This window comes from Thermobia domestica, chromosome 11 (genome assembly GCF_964235325.1).
Source record: "Thermobia domestica chromosome 11, izTheDome1.hap1.1, whole genome shotgun sequence".
Lineage (NCBI taxonomy): Eukaryota > Metazoa > Arthropoda > Insecta > Zygentoma > Lepismatidae > Thermobia > Thermobia domestica.
Genome location: NC_137464.1, coordinates 107,174,831 through 107,200,593, shown reverse-complemented (window position 1 = coordinate 107,200,593; position 25,763 = coordinate 107,174,831). Strand labels below are relative to the sequence as shown.

Genomic DNA, 25,763 nt, shown 5'->3' with positions numbered 1-25,763 from the left:
GAGAGAAGAAGAAAAAGGGAGAACTTTGCACATAGAATACATACAACGTTCTGAGAATGAACAAGCAAAAGTGTTCGAGATAAAAGGAATAACATGGGCGAAGTCAGTGATTCAGAAACGTTCACTTTGCAAGAAGGGAGTTATCAATTTTTTAAATCGTCAGTCAAGAAGAAATGCAGCTCCTTTTTTTTAAAATAAGAGAAAGGTAGAGAAGTTGGAAGGTACGTATCTTTGTATATTTTCAGTCGAAAAATAACAACTTTTGAGACTTTCCGTTAAGAATCATAACAAGTGAGTTACTTTCCACACTGTGGAAACCACGGTCGACTTCTGAACTATGGAAATTTGATACTGAAACCAGGAGAGGAAGGTCTACCACTTCCGGTTTGAATAGAGGAATAGGGGATGAAGGTGAACTCGATTATTGGGACGCCGCTGGATTTTATCAAAAGAAATCATTTCCAGCTATTTCTTAATATTTTTGGTTTATGAAGATCAATATTGAAAACGGGAGCGGAAGTGGACCTCTACAATTTCAAGTTTCTGTAGAGAAATAAGGGTGGAGATGGAACATATTCTTGCGACGCCAAATCCATTTCAAGAAATAGCTTATCGCTATCTCTTAAATTTTTTTGTCCTATGATAATCAAAGTTGAATCAACGTTAATTTCTAGTATACTTCTGGTTCGAATAGAGAGTTAAAAGAAGAAATAATCTATTCTTACGATACTTGAATCCATATTAAAACACTACTTCTCGCTATCTATTACTGTTTTTGTTCTATTGAAATTCGTGTTGAAACTGGAAATCGTAATTTGTTTTTTTTTACCACTTCCGGTTTGAATAGACGTGAAGATTAAACCTAATCCTTGGAACACTAAATCCATACTAAAAGGCATTTCTCATTCTGCCTTACAGTTTTTACTCGATGGAAATCAATATTGGAGCCGGAAATTGTAGTATATTTCTATGTGGTATTTGGATACTGATGAAGGTAAAACCTATTGTCGAAACATTGAATCGATTATTTTAAAAAATATATATATAAACGCTTCTTGTTATCTATTGTTTATGTTCTGTAGTGATCGATGTTGAAACCAGAAATGGTTGACTTGTACCACTTCCGGTTTGGATAGAAAGTTTTAAACAGGGGATGGAACATATCCATGGGACATTGAATCCATACCAGAAAACCATTTCTCGCTAATCTTTTACCGTTTCAGCTCTGATATCTGCGGACAGATAGACGTGCTGATGGGCATAGCGGAAGAAAAATAAAAATACTAAATAGGAATAAATATTCCAGTTCCATGATTATGCGCTTTTAAGCTAAAGGAGACGATGATGAAATAATTGCTGAAACGAGACTTTGGGAAGAAACGGAAGTACCCCCGAGAAATCCCATGAACACGATGTTGTTCACCACAAACTGACTTGGTCGGAGATCGAACCAGAGATCCCATACACCAGAGGTAAGCTCTCTACCACTGAGCAACTGTGCCCCATAAATAGGACTAAAAGGACATACAAATATAAGTACTGAATTTGATAAATCAATGCTTCTATATGGTATTCACCGTTCACTCTCTAGAACGTCATCAGAGGAAACATCAATCCAATACGTTGTGTGAACTATTCTTTACTTGTTTGATTTCGGAACTAGCAGCAATAAAATATCAAATCTTAAAGAACTTTAAAATATATTGTAAAAAACCTTACCTGAAGTTGGAGAACCATTTAACCAGCTGAGCAGTATTATTTTTGTTGAACTTAATGTCTGGAAAATACATCTTGAGAACAGCTGAACTCGGGTATCGTACCCAGAAGAACATCAACTTTGCCTTCCTCAAGTGCATCGGAGTGAGTGTCGAGGAGTGGGTAAGAGTTAAGGAATCTAAAAACACAAATTTCATTCAACATACACACAAACATCTGTCTAATGCTGCAAAAGAAACAACACTGCAATATACAATGGTTTAAAAAAAAAAAAAGAAAAAGAAATTGTCGATAATTGACCCGATGGGATTTCTAGTCAATTGCAAACTGTATTATTAAAATTATTATCATTATTAGAGCAAAGTGTTTTAGAAATCATATTATGTATCTTAAGTAATAATAATATCTTGTAGAAATATATACAAAGAAAGAAACCAACTGAAATTTCAAAAAAATTCAGATTTCGAGAAGTCATAACTCAAAACTATTGAAGACCAAATTTAGTATTTTTCTGTGCACGTACAGAGTATCTCTAACTAATATAATATTTCTTTCTTTCTTTTTCTTCTAAAATAAAAGATTTATCTCTAAAAGTGTACTGAATATGTATAGAAAGACCCTGTTTGGTGTAAAAGAGATTAAATTACTTGCGTGCTTCCTCACATGTAATGCAAAACTAGCATTAAACTGTGTAGAATAGTATTCATAATAAATATGTATATGCAATTATGACCAGTTTAACATAGACTAAGGTTGTAGCACAGCAAGTATAGAGGTGTGTGTGCGTGTGTGTGTGTGTGTTTGTACGTGGAAATGGGAATATCAAATTAAGACAAAAAATAATTAAATTGAAGATAAATAAGGATTGCCAAAATTTTAAAAATAAGTAAATAAACCAAGTACAGTGAAGTATTTTGTAGCTACGGCTATTAATAACAGAGCATAAGACAATCAATAAATATAAACATTGCACAGTAAAAGGATTAGTCGTCTTTCTTATCTTTTAAGAATCTGTAGAAATGTTAACGCAATCATGATCAGCATTAGGACTCAGATAACTCTACTTACAAGCAAAAACGAACGTGTTAAATGATCGTGATAGGTTTCTGTTAGTCTGTTCCAGAAACACCTAAGAGAGAAAGAGGGGGGAGAAAGGGACGTTACATGCGAGATGCCTCCAAGGGCTTCTATTAAACAAACAAAAGAAGATTTTTTACCCCTCCTTCCCTTCTATTTCCTGTATTTAATCTGAGATTTCTCTGTATTCTCTTTGAAATGGTTCTATGGATTTCAAAGAAACATTAAAAGTGTTTGAGTCAGATGTTCCTCGATTAGAAGTAGTAGTATTTCAGAACATCTACTTGACAATAGTTCACAGACTGTATATATATTTTATTATTTGTATTTTTTGATTTGTTATGTTACCCAGCTCACTATTTATATGTATTAATTTAATCTTTATATAAATTATTTTGAAAACTTTATAATTAACACTTCAGCAAAAGTTCTATTTTCAGATTCCTGGAATACACTGGAAGTACATAAATACATGGACTTGTGATCGTTATATCATTACAAATATTATCAGAACTGGTTTATGAAGTACAGTAATTTGAAAATTTGAATGCAGTTACGTAAATAATTAAGAATTTGATGTTACCTTTTTTGAAAACTTTTCTCCTAAGTGCTGCAAAAAAATAAGAGAAAAATACAATAAACTTTCATAGAAACTTGCTATTCTTGGCTTCATAGAAATAGCACGGTGGCCACCCAACTTTACAGATAAGCAATGGTGGCTCTTTCGGGAAGTCACGTCAGACAACTTCAAACTAAGGAAAAGAAACTTAACGTAATTTTTGTATACGAAAATAGTACATTAGATACATTTTCTATCCTTAATTTAAAACGGTAAAAGTTTTAAATTTGTATCAGTGTGACCTCTCTCACTGCATATAATATGAAATAGTATTCTCAGATATCCTCCTTTCGGAGTTCTCATGATGCAATATGAAATGTTGATTGGTTCTGATTTGTTTTATTAGTACTTTGTAGTCTAAACTTAATGAGAGTTGTAACTACGAAATAAGTTCTATTTTATTTTCAAGTAAATTCATGGTCCTGGGTTTGATTCCCGGTGGGGCACACTCGGTCGAAAAAGTGTTAAAGGTTTTCTTTTTAGGTCAGCCACCCTGAATGAGATTTTCCTGGGTTTTCCTCATTCACACCAGGCAAAGGCCGGGATGGTACCTAACTTATAGGTCCCAGGCCGCTTCCTTCCTTCCCTTTCCCCGGATAGTGTGCTCGCCGAGGGATGTTATTCCTCATATGTGACAAGCTAAATAGCCATAGATGACGAAAGCCCAAAAATCTAAATCCTACGTAAATCAAGTAAATCCATTTTTTGAATGTGCTACAAATAAATCTTTAGGTAAGCACAACAATTAATATGGACTAATTAAAGGTATTACGGTAATATACAATTTGTGTGTTGTTATATATTTGAACAAATAATTATTCCCCCCCCCCCCTCCCCGTTTTTTTCTAACGTGGTAATGAGCTATTTACATTTTTTTTTTAAGTATATGTTCTGCTACTAGAAGCACTGCGTAATCTTTTCTGCTTATCTGGACTGTATAATACCTTTCTAAGCATCAATAATAATTTTCCCTTTCCTTTTTTTTTCTTTACGTCTTTCTTTTCCTTAGTATAAGTTTAAAAAAAGAGGAAAACTTTGTAAGTGAACTTTTAACGTTTTTCATACATAATTATGCTCATATATATTAATCTATGGACTAAGCTGGTTGGGATCAACTACAGAAAGAAATAAACTTAGCACTGCTTTTCTCCAACATTACTAAAGAAAAAAAATAATGATGATGATGATGAAATGACATGAACAAAGTTGAAAAAGTCAGAAAGGAGAAAGAGGTGTGGAGGAGGGCATATAATTAAAGACATGAGCAAAAGTTTTAATCAGGTTAATTGTACATCTCAGTTTCACGGAAAAGGAGCATGAAGGCAGGAGGAAAGAAAAAAAAAAGGCAAGAAAACGTAAAGGTTATATGTGGCTTGAGTTGAGAAATGTACTACTGTTAGTCGTAGGGTGGGGAAGGGAAGAAGAAAATGTACGGAGTTGATAAGGGTGGAGAGAAATGAATTAAAACTCTCTTGGCTTGGCTAGTTGGTGCCCGTCACTGGACTTATAAATTCATCATCACTAGAACTTTATAAAGGAATATGAGGTAAGGAAAACCACGAGCTTAAAAAAAGGAAGAAAAAGGCCACGCCTACAGAGAGAGAAATATACATATATATGTATGTATGTATATGTGTGTGTGTTGGATTGGAGCAATCTTATTGCAGAAGCAATTGCTTGCTACTACCTTGTCACCGGAGGGCATCGCTAATGAGCTAAGGGCAAAAAAAAGTGGAAAAGAAAGAAGATAGACATACTTGCCTCGCAATTTTAAGGACGATTAAATCAAGTTATTTATTTTTTAAAAAGTTATATTGTCATTTTTTTCTTTAAACGTAAATCCAGCTTCCAAGTAAGTCATGGCTTTTCTTGCAGTGCTAAATAACTAGAAGTAAATTTATAAATTATTGTGTTTTACTTCTACTGAAATTTGGGTTCATTTTGTCCATCTAATGAGCGTAAATATCTCCGAATAATAATTGTATACATCGCTGACTAAAGGGAAGGCTTAACCTTACGTTATTTGTTCTTAAATAAGATGAGTTTGAAAAAAAATATATAGTTTGCATTATTGAGAACAATTTGAAGTCAATGGAGTCATTTAGTGGGTAAGGGGAGCATTTTCCCCACCAGAGTTTTATATACATATTATACGTTTAAATCAAGACAATGAAAATGAAATGTTTATGTTAACATTCTACAGTTATGCTCTTTAAGCCAAGGGGGATGAGTGATTAGTGAAACTGAATGATAACAGAAAAAAAACTGATGGAATAAGAATGTGGGGGAAACGGGAGAATCCTGAGCAGTGGCGGATCTAGAAAGTAAAAACTTGGGGGGCAGCCAGTACTCAGACTATGATAGGGATACATAAACTTTCAAAAATATATAAATAATAGCTTACAATTTTTGTCACTGAAAAAACTGGGGGCCTAGCCCCCCCGGCCCTGGACTAGATCCGCCACTGATCCTGAGGAAAACAACGATCACGATGTTGTCCACCACAAACTCACATGGCCTGGAGTGTATTTTAATTAATCGTATAGTAATATACTAATGAAAAATGTGAAAAGAATCGTGTCCCTCCCCCTCCCCCTCCCCCGATCCCTCAAGTTAAATCTCAAATAATGATCCTCCTCATAGCAATTAATAAAAACAGAGAAAGAAAGTCTCCTTTAATTAACTAAAAAATAAATCATTTTATATTTTATCATAACCATTTTTAGCAGCATTATGAGAACAAAGTATTTCAGAGTACCTCAAAATTTGTTTCGTTAAAAAAAGAATAAAAGAAAGAAAAAAGCAATGCATGTAATATACCTTTAAAAAAATACTCAGCAGTCAAATGCAATATTACATTTTCTTAAATATTGATTAACTTAATGGAATTTTGAGAAAGATACGATCATTTCATATCAGAATACGATAGGAGAAAAGAATTGAATTAAATACTATTTTGAGGGGGATATTTAGACACACATACTTTCATCTGTGTCCTGTGATTCGGTGAAACTACATTAAATCAATCTAATCATGATTTTTTTGGAACATGCACTTCACAAGATACCAAATATTTTATCGCTGTGTTCAGTGCCTGATTTATGAAATCTATAAGAATTGTTAAGCTAAAATTACGTTTCGGAATTCAAATGTACAGAAAATCTAGAATGCAAAGAAGAGCTATTTAATCTTCGATCGGTACAAATACCCTTGTTGTACCATTTATCTACACAATTGAATTGAAGTCTTAAAACTTGACGAATTTCTGAATATTGTCGAGATGCGGACACGAATCAATGTACAAATTTAATTCTATATACCTATATCTTTAAAAATTAGCTGTCACTGTCTTTCTGATTTTTTTTTTTTTTTTTTTTTAATTTCTGTATCAGCATCTTGAAAATATTCTTCCACAAAAATAGGAGAATTATTGATGAATTTTCTCCTCGTCCCCAAGTTTACACATATTAACTTAGTAAGTGACAATGCCTCTCGTGGGCGAATTCATTTACAGTTATTATCTCTGACAAATGCTTGCTCATTTTTTTTAAGACGTATTTCACACGAAATCTTTTCAAAGTTATCTTGTTTTTATTCAGTCCAGAGTTTCCCGATCAAGGTAGTGGCTAACGTAAACTCTACTACAAGTTTTACTCCCATTTATCTATCGATCTGCCAATTCCTTTCCCTCTTCTAAATTAATTATGCGAGACTAATCGAGTCGTCTGCAGCAATCAGAGGAGTGACTCCTTCCCATTCTACTACAGTGATTCCCGTTTTCTTAAACAACAGCAAATGAGATTTTTTTGTTTCTCTCTCTCTCTCTCTCTCTCTCTCTTTTTTTTTTTTTTTTTTTTAATATTCTATGCATTTAATTTCTTACGGGCACGTGTAACTGTGTAAAGAAAGTTTAAGGTTTCTAACAAAGATTAACGAAGATTTTTTTCGATATAATAACATTAACGATACAGTTGTGCTTCGTACTATGCTAACGAAAAATCCCATCAACGTAATGACAGGATCAGTATTTCTCACTATATTAACGAAAACTTTTCAACCAGTGGCGGCTCTTAAGGGAAGTTTAAAATTTAAAACTTCATTGCCAAAAGTTGAGGAAAGAAAACTTCCATATCACAACGCAAATCTAGGACTAATTTGACGTATTAGCTATTTATAATTTTGCCAAAGGTCAACTTAACACGTATAAGTGAAATAATAAGAAATCTATTCTTTTCTTAATTTTTATCGTACATTTAAGATATTTCAATTGTTTGTTTCTATTTTTCCTATGAAAACAATCTTAACTAATAAAACAGTTTGCAAAAGACTATATACGATATAACGCACAGAAATATGTAAGAAAAAAATCCGTGTACATATTATTATAGTAATATAAACTTTTTAAAAATAAATATCAGATTACTTCTGGGCAAATGTCTTACAATGTAACTATCTAGTAATATAAAACATAAAATGCATAACAAATCTTGCAAACAGATTGTATTCTCTTTGCTAAACGTTTGCTTATATCGCTACATTTGGTTGTTTGTGAATGATTTCGGCTATAAATTTGCAAGATCATTGAAATTCTTGAAACTTGATAATAATCGTAAACGAACTAAAGCTATTCCAAGTGCAAATAAAACAAAGAAAATTAATGTTTTACTAGTTTAGGTTAAAACCATAATAGATATTTAATTAAATATTCAAAATTTTGTCGTGCTACTTTTAGTTTGTCAGATGTTGTGGATTACAACAAAATAATTCCTTTTTTTAACGCCTCCAAAGCAATTAAATATAGCAAGCAGTAAGTTGACTTAGATTTCAACTGTGCAGTAAAATAGATAAAAATGTTTTTAACTGCACAAACTGTACTGGACACCAAGCTATTTTTAAATTTGATTTATGTAAAAATCTACCTGGCAAGAAGCACATGCATTTCAAATAAGATTTTATTTAATATCCACGTGTCTTTCAGAAGTTCTACTGTCTATATTCTTATCTGTAAGAAGAATAGGCCTACTTGTAAATAGCCCTACTACTAAAGGCATACATTTTTCGTACTTTTTCTAAAGTTATTCTTGCTAACCTACGGAGCAGATTAGGTTTCCAACAGGTGTTTCAAAACAAACGCGTGTTCATTTTTTTAACATGACCCTATACAAAAAATAAAAAAGAATAAAATTACGTAAAAAAAGATAATCAAAACTGCTATCTTGTAGCTTTTAATCAACGGCTTTCAAGGGCAGTCACATAACATGATTTTAAGAAACGATATGTAATCTTTTTCCACGAAAATTAAAATTTAATTGATTCTTCCAAACAAAGAAAAGCATACAGTTTAAAGCACTACTTCTTGCAATTGCTAATACTCTAATACTTCACTAAAAATTAAGGTAAAAACATTTGCCCAGAAAACAAAACAAAAATTTAATATTATCAACTTACTGTGATGTTCTGTCATAGTGCTTGGAAAGGATATTGTAGGCTGAATTCCGTCGTAGGGTCCGTCCCCGGAATTGCAGTCTGATCCTCGGTCTCCGCTGTCTCCTCGCAGATGGACATAGTCTGGAGAACTGTGTGCTGCGAGGATTGCAGGATGAAGAAGTGTTGGTGGATGCGGAATCGGACTTTCGGAATCTCGCCGATCGGGTGGACTAGAAGAGTGATGTTGTCCGTAGAATGGGCTATAAGGTGAAAACACCTGGGATTCGTGAAGACTAGGGTTGGGAATAGCAACAGAAGTTGGTAAAGACACGGGAAGTATGGGTGGAGGTGGAGGATGATATGGGCGAGGTGACGGGGATTCAGTTGAACCAGTTGTAGCGCTCGTGGAAGGGACTAGATTTGGATATTTGCTTGGGTCACCATCTTGCGACAAAATTCGACTCACCGTCCTTGGTGTGATTCTTGTATCGGTCACCTTATGCCGCTTCTTCTTGGGAGTCACAACCAGACTTAGGGCCTCATTTTGTTCAGGCATGCCTTCTCTACTTTCTGACATACAATACGGATTCATGTTGTGGGACCCGTGGGACCCCAAACCACTCATGGAATACATCGATGTCGATCCACCACCACCGGCACTTGCACCTTGTCCTCCTGCAGCACTCCCACCCCCACCAGCACCACTTCCTGCACTACCGCCTCCACCTCCACCTCCCGGGGGTTTTGGCGGAAACATTGATGCTACACTCACTGGGGGTCTTATATGGGGCAAGTTTATAGAGTTCAAATTATTTTCGGGATTGTGCATAGAATTGCTCATTCCCATAGGATTATAAGCATTACCGTTCATACGACCACCTCTGTCGATCACTTTGGTTCTCGGGGATTTCCGGTCAAGAAGTTGTGATGCCATTAGGAGATCCTTATTGAGCTGTTCGGCCGCAGCCTCCGACTGTTTACCAAGGAACCGCCGTTGTTGCATAAACCTACCAACTATTGTGTCGATCACGATAGCAAGCGAGGCAGTGATTTCCGTCTTGAGAACGTCCGCAAGTCCTTCAAGGTCGGCGCTCGACAAGGGGGCATTTCTGAAGAACGTAAACCTCTCGTTAAACTCGGAAGAGTTCTTTGGTTCTGCTGCCACAGCGGCAGCCACTGCAGCTTCTTTAGCGAGTCGCGCTTCTTGTTCCATGAACAACTTATGCCCTAGGTACATGGCAGCGGGGTTGTTCGCGGCACCATGGTGAGGGTGATGAGGATGATCTGGATGTTCGTGTACCATAGGTCCTCCACCGTTAACCGTTGGTGGGGGTATAGGTGGGTGAGGATTTGGGTGTAATTTAGCTGACGGGATCTTGGGCATGACAGGAGCTGCCGCCGGAGGTGGTCCATCCTTCACTGGGGTTGTCGGGTGTCCTGTTGGTTTTTCAGGGGTTGATTGCGGTAACCCCATACTCGCAACAGCTGCAGCTGCAGCTACAGCGGCAGCAGCAGATTCCTGCTCGACGGTCTGCGACAGTTCTAAATTCATATCACTGGTATCATCTTGACAATCAGATTCCATTTCCATACGGTTGCATAGTTGGACATACTTTTGTTGCATTTCTGCTAATTGTTCTTGCATTGTCCTTAGCTGGCTCTTGAGAGCATCTTTTTCAACACGTTTTTGTTTGAGCTGTGGCTCTTCGTCGTCGAGGAGACCGATACTGGCCGCATATCGAACACTTTCATGTTGTTGGGGGTGGTAAAGTTTTCGTTTTTTGCATCCATTCACCTGCGTTGGGAGGGAAGGACTGGATCTCATGGACGAAACAATATTCTCCACTCGTGCACGCTTTAACTCGAGTTCCTTCTGAGAATCTTTAGCATCTTCCTTGTGAGCCAAAGATTCCGACACTGGCGAAGACGAGGGCTCAGTATCCGAAGCTGGACCATTCATATTAAGTGTATCGTCCATTTCCAATTGTTTACCCCCATCACTAAGACCTTCGAGCGCGTCATCTTCCGTGGTTCCTGCGTCCGGATTATCCCCCCGCCCCACTGACGTTGGTCCATTCTGTGTTGGCACTTCCCCACCGTTCATTGTAGGTTTATTCGATTGTCCACCACCACTTGAATTTGTATTATTTGTTCCTCCTGCACCACTCGCACTACCGTTAGTACCTGATGCACTGTCACCACTTGAACCACCAACTGTTGCACCAGCACTGCCAGTAGTACCACCACTAACACTAGTTTTCACCTCGTTGTTATTGTTATTGTTATTTGGTGATCCGGCAAAGTCTCTGTTAGACTCGCGAAGTTCCTGCTCTAATGCGAGCAGTTCTTTTTTACGTCCCTGTAAAATGTCACGCAACATGTGGGCGTTGTCCAGTGGTGGACTGTCTAGTCCACGACGAATCACAGAGGTCGCATTCATACAATCAAAGTTCACTCCACCGTTGAGTTTATCCGAGCCACCACTGATATCCATATGATTAGCGCCACCCATGGCATCCGCATCCGAGGGCTTTCCTCCTTGTCGCCCCAGAAGTTCGTTGAGCATTTTTGCCGGCGTAAACCCAGGCCCAAAGAGGCCAAAGTGCTGATGGCTTTGGCTGAAAATCGCGCCGTAGAGCCCGCCGCTCAGGAAGCTCGGGCGAGAACTAAAGTTGGGAATGGACGAGTAACTGTTACGAGGCTCACCGGCGTCCACACGCTGTCTCGTACGTTTTGCCTTCTTCAGAAGTTTTTCACCGTACAACCCGAAGCATTCGGCTTCCTCTTCTGATGACATCATAAGAAAGGCCGTCTCCTATTGGACGAAGGTGCGGGTCACTTGGGTTGACCAGTGGCAACTGGAGTGGTCCCCCCCGTTCCGCCACCTCCCCCTTTGTTACGCCTCGCCGACTTCCCTTTCTCCTAGTTTCCCATAGCAAACCCTGCAAGGTGCAAAACAAAAGAAAGACTGTTAGTGGTACTCGGTACAAACAACAGAAGAAAGATTATGGTGTGGTATGCCTCTATACAAGAAACCTACAGAAGAGAGAGAGGGGAAAAAACGTGAATTATGTTTGATGCCATTCTGTGCTACCACGTTTGGAAAAAAACACCTGTCCCATATCGGAACGGCTAAGAAAATATGGCGCCTCCCCTTAAACTGTTGCCAGCTCTCGGGTTGGCTGCCAAGAGTAAAGACGATTTTCGACCTACTCGACATTTCCTCTTAGCATCATTTCCCCTCCTTTCCCTTCCCCGCTTCGCTTCTTCCGAAGCTTGCCTCTTCTTTTCAAAAAGCCTTTCGTCTTTCTATCGCATCCCACTTTGGTGTGCAGCACGCCGAGGTTTTTGTTCTCTTTTTCTCTCTCTTGTTGACAATGTTGCCAATTTCAAGTTTCGTGTTTTTTCTTATTTTGGGAACCACAAAGCGTGCATAATCTTTCCTTTTTTTTAAAAAAAAAAGAAAAAGTTTACTCATAAAATCTTACTATATTCATCAACTGTGATTAAAGGCTCTCTCTTCCTAATAGAGAAGTCCTGAATTATACTTTGTTTAGGAATTTTCTCAATCCAACAAGCAATTGCCAGAATAGTTGAACTTTTAAATATTCAAAGTTTAATTCTATTTTCTTCCAATAACTTCTTGTTACGGGTTCTTCCATTACTTGCTAATGTTTTCAGTGCGTAAAAATAGCCTCGTGTTAACTGTATTCCCTTTTTTGTGAATATAGGCTATATTCACAAAAAGCGAATACAGTTACCACGAGGCTGTTTTTACGCACTGAAAACATTAGCAAGTAATAGAAGTACCCGTAATATATACATGTGTGTGTGTTCGAAAGCTAATATCTATCCTGAACCAATACAACTTAATCGTTCTTTTCTCATTACCTTTATTTCACCAAGTGAATGATGCAATAGTAGCTATGCGTTAGAAAATTAGAGACAGTAACTCCATTCTTGTAGAATCTCTATAAAAATATAGGCTAATCTACAATTTTGTCTCCAGACTTTCTCGGCTATCAGTTACATTTATTTGTATGAGATCTTTATTTATTTATTTTGCAAAAAGCCAATGGGTCCAATTTACACTAGAATCACTAATCAACAACCATAATAGCAATGGGAAAAATAAGTTAGTGAAAGAAAGTAGGACATGACCTACAGTTTAAAGATACCATTTCGGCATTCGTCTGGTGGAACAGGGGGCAATACTGGCAAACCATCAGTTTGAATAATTGGTCAGTGTATTAGAACCCGGAATTTCTCGATTATGAAGCAAAAACGCTAACTACTAGGCAACAATGTGACTTAATTAATTATTAGGTATAAAAGAGAACATCTGCTCAGCTCGCAACTGAAAGGCATTGGCATTTGATACAAATGTTTCTAGTATCTTCTTTCAAAGATATGTGACAGTAGTGTCAATGTTAACGTCATTTTAGAAATTGCTTCTCTTTTACTTTCAGTATCCAAGAAACTTAGTTTAAGCTGAGAATGGCGACTGTTTGATATATCAAGGGAAAGGGCAGACGGTTAGATACTCCATCCATTACAAAAATAAATAAATAAATATAAATCTATAATGTACATTGTTCACTACATACCACTTTTAATGCAGTTTTTATTTGAAGTTCCAGAAAAGAAGTGTTATGACATTTCATATGGCTATATGGTCACGGTATGCACCTTTGGCGTAGGAGTTCCGAGTTTGATTCCCGGTGGAAGTTAATGTGGTTCGGATTCTACGTAAGGGGCCGCAGTTGCTCAGTGGCAGAGCGTTTACCTCTGGTGGACCCTGGTTCGATCCCAGCTCGCGCCAAGTGGACTTTGTGGTGGACAAACACCTTGTGCGTGGATTTCCTTGGGGTTCTCCTGTTTCATCCCACCTTCTTCATTCCACCATTTCATTCATTTATCGTCATCACCATCTCCTTTAGCCTGCCCAGCATAACCGTGGGACGTAAAACTCAAAGATTTCTTTTCATTTTTCATTTTCGGATCCTACTTTAAGCTGTAGGTTCACGTCATATATAGCCTCGGTACTGAAAGAATGCATTAAACTCCAAAACGACGACTGAATTACTCTTAAATTCATACGAAATTTTAGGCAAGAATTGAAGAACTTTGGGCATAAAATGGAGATGAGTGCTATCTGACAGAGTTTTAAGTATTTGCATGCGTTCATACGCTCAATAGTTCTGTGGATAAGAGAACAAATGTATAGAATGAGTAATGCCAATTTTTCTTTCACAGAACATACCTATTTGTTTACACCTTAATTAATTCTTTCAGCACTAAGCTATGTGAGACATAAGAACCTACAGGTTAACTTGAAATCTAAAATAATTTACTCCCACCGGATTTCGAAACGGGTCCCTCACACGAAAGTCGACAACATTAATTTTAAGCCGCTATGGAAGTAAAGAGAAAATAGGATGTGTTTATATACTTTGGTATTATAATATTTTTGGAGCATTTCTGTACATTTTTATAGAGGATCTTTAAAAGAATTAGAAAAGGACACTCACTCACATTACTCTCTAGTTGTATCTTCTATTCTTGGATATATGCTTTGTTAATACACACATACGATTTGTGTGCTCCCTTCTACATATACTTAAAAAAAAAAAATCCATCCCCCTTAGTGGTTTCGTAAAGGGATTGATTTGGCAACCTTGACACAGTGGTCGCGTGTCCTGGAGACAAAAACTGATTGAGGGGCTGCAGAAGCGTGACGTAAAGCCTTCAGCTGGTTGAGAATGAGATGAGAGAAGAACCCCAACCCAAAGCAACCGAACAAGCGTCTCTGAGTCAGGAGGAGAAAAGACCAGAAAGAAAGAAGGACGGGTGGGGAGGGGAAAGGGGCGTTCAAAGGATCCCGAGAGGACATTACGAGGGGTGTACAACAAGAAAGAAGAAAGAACTATAAGAGTTGTTAAGGCTTATATTTCGCGGATGTATAAATTCAGTAGTAGTAGTAGGTTAGATGATGGGAACCAGGATTTCTTTTTAAAAACTTACATCATCATCTTTGCTTATATACGCCCTAGTCCAATCTTCTTGTTCTTGTGAGTCACAGGGACAAAATATCAGACAGAAGACATTAACAAAAAAAGTAGGGGAAGAAAGTAGATATTGATGCCTGAGGAAGCGCTGAAAACTTTGTATGAATCATCTTCACAGGAAGATCCCTCAAAAAAAAAAAAAAAAAAAAGTTCAAGATACGAAGAAGCTGTCTGAGGACTACAGTAGAGAAGGATAGATGTTAGGTAATTACATCAGACACGTGGCTTGGTAGTAAGAGCTGGTGCCTTCCCGTATCTTTCATCATCGATTCTTCCTCTTTCCTTCCTGTTCATCGCTTCTCTCTTTTTCTCCCCTCTTCTGTTTTTTTTTTTTTTTAATTGCCTGTTTCTCTGTTGCCGCAAACTTAGCAGATGTGGTGCTGCAGGAATCAACATGCTAATGGGGTGTTACACATTGTCACGAAAACGCTCTATCAATGACACAATTTGCTATGGCAACTTGTTGTCTCTGTCTATTGATTGAATTGCTAATATTTTTGTTTCTCATTTTATAATTAGATCTTTTGATGCAGTCCATTAAATAATAATAGTAATAAAAAATAATGGTTGTATTTTTAATGCTTAACTTTACGGTGCTGGATTATTGGCTGTATCTGAACTACATGCAGCGATCAAAAAAGATGTCATCATCATTTCCCTTGTGAACAGGGGCGCCCGAAGAAAATTTTCTAGGAGGGGGGCTATCTCATTTATGGTTGCTATATTACGTCTGGTATTTAATATACGTGGTTTGCTATATTATGTATACATTTTCGTGAGCCAGAGGGGGGGGGCTCGGGCTCCATCCTGCCCTCCCCTTCAGGGGCCCATGCTTGTGAAGATTAAGTACGAGAAGTCGAATCTATATTGAAATGAAACGAGAATGTCTTATTGTTATTTTTGTGTCAACGTTAAGAAGTATTTATTAATATTCTTAACTAGCTTATGATTGAATAGAAAAACTGCATCTCACGCAGTCAGTGAGTTAGTACGCGCAATCTTTATGTACGATTCTCTGTGGTTTCGTTCTACGTTAAAGGAAAATGAAATGGAATATTTAAGTTTTACGTTCCACGGTTATGCCGGCTAGGCTAAAGAAGACGGTGATGATGAGAAATGAATTAAATAGTGAAATGAAGAAAATGAGAGAACCCTGAGAAAACCCACGCACACCGTCTTTGCCCACCACAAAGTTCACCTTGTTCGAGCTGGGATCGAACCAACGACCCCATGCACCAGTGAACTCTCTCCACTGAGCCACCGTGGCACTCCACGTTAAAGGATAGACTTGTTGACTTCATGTAGTCTCTGTGAAGGAATTTAAATTGCAACCAACGAACTAACACAAAGATTAAAAAGGATCTGTGTTAATTGGTATGTTAAAGAGCAGCGCCCCTTTTTAGCAACGAGGATACATGAATATGGGCCTACCGTTTTAGGCGAAATACGATCTGAGGTATTGAGTTCAAATTTTAATGCTCTCGTGTAGGAATCGAACGCAGGACCACGTGAATCAAAGCCTAACACGCTAACCACTAGACCAGAGGGAGGCGGCTTTTATTAAATTCTTAAGATAGGAGTTTGACCACATAGGAGTTTGTGGTCAGATAGGAGTTTGACGCAACACAACGACTCAATGTAATAGTTCTAAGTTCAAGTTTTGGAGGGACAAAACCACTCAAGAAGCTAAATCTTAACCACATGATGAAATTGTGAGGAAAAGGACAACGTTGTGTTGGTTTATTTTTGCATCTGGGTAGTCGAAATAATAAAATGGTCTAAACTTTAACTTTTCTTGTGATAACAGACAAGATAATATGGTTGGCCCCACTGACTTGATAACTAGGCAAAAGTTCCTCGTTGCGTTAAGTTTTTACACAACAATTACCATAATCTTCTCTGAAAGATTGTTACTTTCCGGCCGGGCCGAGCTATGCTGGTGACTGAGCATTACATAACTCTTTAACGTGAAGACGAAGAACGTCTCACAAGAGAACTTGTATGACCATAGCATGAAGCCATCTAGTCACGTTCCTTCTCTTTTTCTGCACTGCTTGTGTTTAAGTGGACATTTTTTTTTAAATATACACACAAAGTTACTTCTAGCTTGTTGATCTCACAATGTCCCAAGTACCACTCTCACTACGGTTATATAGATACAATGCGTTTATAGTATACGTAACCGCATTTACGTAAGTTAAAACCTCTTTCTTGTGGAAATTAAGAAAAGCATGTGTAATACTCATAATAAAAGCATGTGAAATTAAGAAAAGCATGTGTAGCATGCTTAACTTAGAAATGCATATAATACTTGTTTACACTAATTATGCTATTTAATATCATTATTTACTATACGATGCATAACAAACTTCTTTGGAAGAAATGTTAATATTTCTTACAAGGATTTACTGAAATAATTTGCCAAATTAGAATAAATATATACCGGTATATGAATTTAGCATCCCGTTCAGCAGTGAGGCTATATGAGACGTGGTCCTACAGCTTGACATGGGATCTGAATCACATGAGCTCCCGCCGAGAATCGAACCCGGTTCGCCCAAGGCAAAGGTGTGCACGCAATTCACATAGCACGAGGGAACTCTGCTAAATTAGAAATCAGACATTGCGTATCAATAGAATTTCCTTGTTATTAAAGATTAGTGTTCACTCCTTTCCTATGAAGAACCGGGTTCGACGTTGGGGACGTGTATCCTATCTTAAGTTTAGTTTCACGTCTTATAATTAGCTAGAACTCGAGGGATAGTTAAAGGAACACTAAACTCTAAAATAATCAACCAATCCTCATGCACCAATACATTACATTGGCATGAGGATTGGTACCATACGACTCGTACCATATGATAACATTGGCAAAACTTTGCCCGACTTTATTTATTTTTTAAAAAAAGTTTATTATTATCAATTAACAAACATAGTTTTCGTTTGAACGTTTTCAGTCATTCCTCAGTGAACATTTTGTAATAATCAAACAGGAGAAAGCAATAAGGTATTTAAAGTATAAGACGAAATGACCCACAATTTAATTCAAACCGTATCATTCATCAAAGCCTAAGAAACTCAAAATGTTTAATGACCTTGTTAGTATAGTACATTGTGCAGCATTTACATAGCAAATTTAGATTTTGAAATATTATGAAAAAGAAGTGCGGAAGAGTCAAAGGAGGGCTCTTAAATTTATTGAGAATCTGTTCAATTAATGATTAATTATAGTAATTACTGAGAAAAACAGTGAGGTTTTATCTTAAAAATCAAAATATCATAAAAGTAAAGTATTTCAGATTGTAGACCATTATTGTACAATTTTTATTGCGACTTTTTAATTATTACAATGTGACAACAGAATTTGAAATTTGTTAAGCATAACGTTTTTTTCATTTTTTTGAAGAAAGAAAAAAAAATAAGTTCAACGGTTTTTCTCGTAATCAACAATTTCATAGGCACAATATGGTCTTTTTAGATTCACACACACACGTAATCACATCATTCATTTCATTTTCTTTACTTTACTTCCTCTTTGGAACAAAAAGAAAGCAACCATATGAAAAATAACAGTGAACTAATTAATACAAAAAAAGAATTGTGCCATACGGTCAATGGGAAAGAATAATTTGGAGAAAAAGATACGTTGATGTCACAGTCTATGCGGAACTGAACGCGAAATGATAAGATAGAGCACTTCACCAGAATAAGACATATTGCACAACTGCTGCACCGGCTTTCCGCTACGGTGCACTACCGTCTTACTGACAGTGCAAAGCGTATTTCCCATAACCCACTGCATCAGCCTCAAGACGCTTACTTTGCAGAGAAATATTGTGAAAAGAAAATTGAGAAAGAAAAAAAAAATAAAAAGCTAGGGGTGAGTGAGCTGTTTTCATGGGGTTGCAGAACGGCCGTTAGTGGTACCTACAAGGGGGAGAATTTCTTTATTTTGACACCACCTGCCACTTCTGTACCAGACGTACCGTCTGCAAAGGGGATCGCTCGATGCTATGTTTGGTGTGCTGTATTGGACAACTTCGCGTTCTTTCCTTGCAGAGTGTGGTAGAAAAACGTCGTGTGTTCCCCTACCGCAAGGCTTTTATCGAGACCTGAAGGCAGGTGTGACTGCAGACCTCTAATTATCCCACAGAAAGCTCAAAACAAAGGTTTAAGAAAAACAGAAACAAAACACAAACAAAAGAGCAGGAGAGTGTGTGTGTTGGTTTAAGATTAGTTTCTTGCACAGTCATCCACCCTTATGCACAGGGTTCATTCAACCTAAGAACTTAACCCACATTCTACCCCTAAGATAATCTACTGAATTTGATTACATGTTATACTATTATAACTATGTAGAAAGCAATAAGCAAAAACTAATCTACCATGTTTTGATTTAATTTTAAAATATATGCGTGGTAGCAGTGCTACTAAGCGACCGCACTAACCCAAGCGGCCTTCTATGATTTGACCTTTGGACTTCCCCGTTCCCCAAAACACTTTTAACCATATAATCAATAACAAACTTAAGTCATTCGGGGCTATTTGCTTCTCCATTGATTTCTTTGCTTTGTAAATATCTTCGGGAACTACATATGATTATAGTGTACAGATGTTTCTTTATAAACAAAATAATTGTTCTACAGTAACTGTAAAAATACAAGCTTAGAAATTTGAAAACTGTGCGCTGCATTTTCTTAACTTTCAATAAGCGAAGTTGGAGGTTTTTTTAATGTACAAAAAAGTTGGGTAAAGAAAGAAGCACAGACTACCTAATTAACCTACTCTCTCCTTGACGCATGGTAAACCCAACAGTCAGTAGGACTAACTATAAGGAAGTCAAAGCGAAGATTTAACGGCACTAAATTTGTCAATTTATAACTTCATTACGTTAAATAGTTACTCTAATTATACTTGTCAAAAAGAATTCAACCTGAGAGAATATCTGAAGGGTGAGTCCCAAAAACGTCCTTCCATTGTTTTGTTCCGTCATTCTAGTATAACACACATTATTGTCATCTAACCTTGTAAAAGTGTTTTATATGTATATATCTATATATACATATATACAGTAGATAGTCTAATAGACCGATTCTCCCCTGGTTAAAACGAAGTTAACAAGTTCCTATCAACAATTAAACTGTTACTTCCACTTTTGTCCTTGTGATTTAATGTTTTGTTTTTAGTCGAAAGAAGAACCCCCCATCCTCTCTCTCTGCTCTCCTATACTTGGCCCCTATTTCGCTAAACCATGTGACAAGCAATCTATGTTTTGCCGTCATGTTTCGGTCTCTCTCTTTCTCTTGTCTATGAATTAATTACGGTAGTTTTAGTCGGGTCGAGATCTACAGAACGAACAGGGAAAAAAGAAGGGTGCACCATTTTTTTTATATCTATATGTAAGTGAGAGCGTTCTCTCTGTGTATCAGTACAAAAAATGGGGGGACAACATTGAATGACTGCTAACACAGACAATTCGGTGGTGGTGAGGTATTTTTATGGGCTGTGAAATAATAAGTGGAAGAAAAGGATAATAGGAGCAAAAGGAGAAGAGAGGAAACGGGAAGAAAAGCGGAGTAAATTAAAAGATGTAATGAGGAAATGGGGAGAAGAAGAAAACGGGTAGCAAAATATATAACTAAGAGGAGGAAGAAGAAGAAGAAAAATAGAGGTAAAAGGGGAGAATCATTAAGAAAAGAAAATATTTAAGAAGGAAATTGGGGTCAAAGGAGAACGTAAAAATTATCAATAAGCCATTTTAGTACGAGATATAATTAAAATTGGAATATTGTGTTTAATCTACTTTGAGAAATCCTTGATAAATTTACCAAGTTAAGTTGCGTGGTTGAACTAGAATTTAGCGTCCTTTTTAACATTGAGGATATATGAGACGTGGACCTACAGTTTAACATGGATTCTGAACAACAGTAATGTTCATATTTCAAGGCTTTCCTATCTGGAAAGGAATCCGGGACCCCCCTGCACTAACTAAATGTGTGCTAGCAACTAGATTAGCAAGGAAGGCTGTGACTACAGATATCATCTTGAAAAATTGAAACCATTCGAAATATGTAGATGCTGATTGAATGAATTTTACTAAATGGAATGAAGCAATGAGTAAATGTTAGAAAAAAATATTGAAGAAAAAACAATATTGAAGGTAATATTTAAAAAAAAAAGAAAAGGAATTTATAACGATAACATTTATAAATATGTATATATTGATATGGACAACAGTTCGTATCGTATGATATCACTATTGTTTATGGCCAGACATGTATAAACATGTTTTTCTGCACAGTTCAGATATAATACATAAAGTCATTAATAGTGGATGTGTGGATGTATTTGCAATTATAAAGAAGTAGTTTTGTGAAAAATAAAAAAAGGTAAATGCAGAAAATCTTTGGAAAATTCATCAGTTTAAATATATTTTATTTTGAGTGTTATCATTGAACATTTAGTGAGTAAACTACGTTTTAGTTAGTTCCAGAAATTATAATAGACTAATATAACGAACTTAGGGCAACATATAAATTGATTAATTTGTTTTCTGCAGGAAGTTATAAGATTTGTGTGCAAGGAATAAGAAGGAAGTGAAGATGAGAGAGGTATTAAAGTGAGTAATTACTATAAGACGAAGGAATCAGCGGAATATTATTGTCGAGTACACGGAAATGTCTTAACGTAGTACTCATGATGACATAATACTTGTGATCACATTACATTTTAATGGTTTTTGGATGTTGATCTATCTTTGTTTGTGCGATAATTTCCTCTATCAGTTATTGTACAAGAAAGGAAGTGACGAAAAGAATCGGTATGAATCCAAAACACTAACTTGGCACTATCTATTGTTATTGAAAATATCCCAATAATCTTAACACTAAAGAATGTATTGTGAAGGAAGTGCAGTAAAAATATAATTACATGTGTAAGATACAATTAATATTTAATTTTAGATCCTCATATACTTAATTTCAATTCTTCAATTTCTTTAAGTGCTCTTAAAAATATAAACAACCTTTCATTTCAAACTTAGCCAATATTTAGTTTTAACATAACCCTCACAAATTTATATTTTTTATAATTTCTTATAGTAGGTTCAATCTTTTGATTTTCATTGTTCCTTCCGTTGTAAATTACGAGAACAATTATGAATTGTGTCTAGTAGTCTCAAACTTATTCTGAAAATATTTCTCCAAGACGGAACATAAATTTCAAGCCAGACTGCATTAGAGCTCAAATTGCTCAGTTTGTATTACAATGAACTAGATAATTATACATATTATAGGAATGTTTCTTGTTTTTTTTGTTAGCAAAATCAGGAAAATGTAAGAATTAAGTTAATAATAATAAAATAATAATACATGCTATAAATTTTTACAAATAAAATATAAACTTATATAAATAAAGAAATCTAAAGATGACGTGGACTACCTTTGTCATTTAATTGTTCAAATAAGTTAAGTTAAGAAGAGCAGGGACGTACGTATGTGATAGATCATGGAATTCGACTCCCGCCCCCCCTTACATTCAAACACGAAATCCCGATTTTCCTGTAAATTTAGTCTAATTTTAAGGGGGATTTTACAAATTTATCCTCATATTGAATTTGGACCCTCCCCACAAAAAGCTTTGGACCCCTCCAAAATAAATTCCTGCGTACGTTCCTTAACATGCATTTTCAAGAATTCTACTACTTTATTCTACTGATTTATATTGTTTGCGAATGTTTTACATATACAGTTTATATATAAATATGAAAAAGAAATAACGCAGTGTATTGCGATTTTAAGCTATAGAAATAATAGTGCGTCAAATGTCTTACATATTATTAATCTGTTATCATATTATGAACCAGTACTTACATGAAAATCGCTTATAATTATGTAAATTACTAAGTTAAGGTTCATAAGTTATTAAATTTCTTGTCGGTTTTAAAGTTGTTATTGAATTGAATGACAAAAGGGAAGATCACATCGTGGAAGTAATAAGAAAGTAATATGATTTGATATATACATATATTTCTCCGTGACACTTCCTCTCTCTTCCTTTCTTTTCTTTTTTTCTTAATTTGAGAAGCATGACTGTGTCTGTGGGATAGGTTTCGGATTGGACCACCGTGGGAACAGCTTAGCAGAAAGGATGTAGCCTATCACGTGGCCATTGGCAAGGATGAAGGAGACAGACGCAGAAGATTGTATGAGACGAAAGAAGAGGGGGTGATGGAGAGGTGGGGAAGTACTAAAAAAGACAGAGGAAGTTCGAAGAAAAGGAAGAAGAGTAGACATTGAAGAATTGAGGAAGAATCTTTTTATTTAAAAAAGAATATCATAAAGAAAGAGGGATGATGAGTTGGGAAAGAAGGAAGATATGTATACAAGATGTATACAGTTAAGATTCACAAAAGGTCCTTGTCTTAACCTTCAAAAAACCGAGAGAAGGGGACATGCCTTCTTAAGTGGTACTTAAGTAGGGAACGTCCGCGGTGCTCGAGGTTTCTCAAGAAGGTTTGCCAAAGGAAGAAGGAAGATGCTCTTTGCTTCTGTACGACTAATGCTCCTTTGATTCTCTATTAGGAGGGCTACACACTTCTTCTCTCTAACCAAATCTCATTCAACGGGACCAATGGGTGGAGTGAATTTTAGAGATTTCATTTAGTCTTACTGCTGTTTGTTAAAGTTTCAGAAGTTCGTATTACGTATTAATGAACTAATTTCTCTACCTACCTCCTTACAAATTTTGCAAGCAAATTTATTTCGCCTAAAAACTGAATATCTTCTTTCTATTGATGAACCAGTAATACATACAGGTTTTCATGTCGGGTTGCTATCAGAAATTTAGAATACATCAATACGTTTAAACAAGGCGACTACTAAAGAAAGTATGAAAACTTTCGAAAGAAGTATCTCACGATTCCCGTTTATTCCAAGTGTTATAGTAATGAAGCGTTCAAATCATAATTTTCAATATTCCGAGTTATATGAACTAGCACTACCTTAATTAGGTAGAACCTGTATGAACACCTGGGAGGGGAAAGGAATTACAGGGAACATTTGCTTTAGTCTGGGTATGAATTATTATTAGTTTTTTTTTTTTTTTTTTTTTAAACAAGACTACTTAAATTATTCCCGTAATATTACAAGTTATAGCATATTTGATTCTCACTGTATAAGTTTACTACTGCAAGCATCTACAAGAAGTTATCTACTGGATTAGAACTTAATAAGAGTTCATAGAAATTTACGAACTTTGAAGAGCATAAATAAATTAGCACTGAAAATTTCTTGTCTTCAAGAGTTATTGGCAAACTTTCAAGTTTGGGAAACGTTTGCGATAGAGTTGTTACAAGTAGCGAAACCTGCTACACACACATTCTAGATTTGTCGCTAGAAGAAACACTTTTCGTTAAAAGAATAAAAGTACTTGCTTGATAAATCCGATGTAATGTTCCTGTGGCAAACCAATACCTCTGTCTCTTATAAGACGAAGAATAATATTTATAATCACATTAATGATCATGAAGATTTTTTACATTTTCTTGAATGAAATTAGTTTTTGCCTCACCTAACTTCCGGCTGCCTTCAATAAAAACTGAAAACATTAATGCTTGAGATCTCCGCACCCTCACTGCACTTGTACCGTGAGAGACGGTGTAAGTTCACACTACCAGCATTTCTACCATGACCACTGTTTGGTGGCTTGCTATCAAACGCCTGACTTCCTTTCCCGCTATCTTAAGAAGACTCAGTAGAATAGTTATGCACTTAGCAGGGCGACAAAACAACAGAGAAGGCAGACAGAAGAGAATGAGGTGTAACCGGATACTGACCAAGTAACTCCATATGCACTTCCTGTCCATTCTTTCTTGTCTTCGAAGCGTCTTCTCTTTCTGTATATCACAACGATGAGAGAAGATCAAGGTTATAATACTTCCTTTCGCGTGAACGGAGGGGAAAGGGCGGGTCCTTGCGGAACTCCGCTCCGTTCTCCTCTTATTTCCTGAAGAAACACTCTCAATGAATGAATGAATGAATGAATGAATGAGAAAACATCAACTTCCATATTTTTTTATCCTTCCCTTGTACGGCTCTTTAACACAAGTCACTGTTACATATACTATTCTTTTTCCACCACTAGATTTTTTTTGTCATTTGATTTCCTTTTAAATCTCTAGTGTGGGAGGAAATTGTTTGTTGATCTCTTACTTAGTCAGAATATGGCCACAGGAAATCCGTGCTATGTTTCAGAGTCACTGTCCTTTCTGCCGATGTACTCAAGTAACTTGATTTGTCATTTTTTACCCTATAGGATATATGGCTCTGTGGCTGCCTTGGTCTCTTGAGTTGGGGGTGTAAATGAATACACGGCATACTCAATTATTATACTTTTAGCTTAAGTATAATAATCTCCTTTATCTCAATGCTGGGTTAACATTTTTTTTTAAAAATCAGTGCTCTAATCGGTAATCGATCCAAGGACTATGTACATCAAAATTTGACTTAAGAACCTTTTTTTTTTCGATAAATCACAGCAAAAGCTGGATTTTACTTTGTTTTAAGTCAGTTCAATCAGGTTTGTTGTTACTTACTTTCTTAAGATCCTCTCGCCGCCTTCCCAATCTACCAGCTTCGTTATATTAATAAGTAGGTCCTTAAAGAAAGTCACATTTAATTTCATTTACTTCATTCGTGTCAATCAGCGCTTATTCTTGTAGTGGACATTAAAACAGTATCTTCTTGTATCAATTCCCCAGCTTTATCTTGTGCCATGCTTTAGTAACAGAAGCTTATTTATGAACAGTCAGATAGCAAGTTCAGTCCAGTTTCTCTATATTCTTTCGTCAATTAATT

The 25,763-nt window shown here is 36.3% G+C and overlaps 1 protein-coding gene across 10 annotated transcripts in view; it reads right to left on the bottom strand.

Annotated features, from left to right (window-relative positions):
• pros (homeobox protein prospero) overlaps positions 1 to 25,763 on the bottom strand; it is a 266,338-nt gene that overhangs the window by 31,643 nt on the left and 208,932 nt on the right. For 7 of the 10 annotated variants that reach the window (XM_081730957.1, XM_081730956.1, XM_081730954.1 and 4 more), the window contains exons 3-4: positions 8,861 to 11,781; positions 1,720 to 1,894 (exon numbers count right to left, since the gene is read on the bottom strand). In XM_081730957.1, coding sequence (XP_081587083.1) covers positions 1,720 to 1,894; positions 8,861 to 11,639 — 2,954 coding nt within the window. In that variant the 5' untranslated portion in view covers positions 11,640 to 11,781. The remainder of the gene's footprint in view (positions 1 to 1,719; positions 1,895 to 8,860; positions 11,782 to 25,763) is intronic. The other 3 variants (XM_081730961.1, XM_081730962.1, XM_081730964.1) reach the window with 1 other exon arrangement.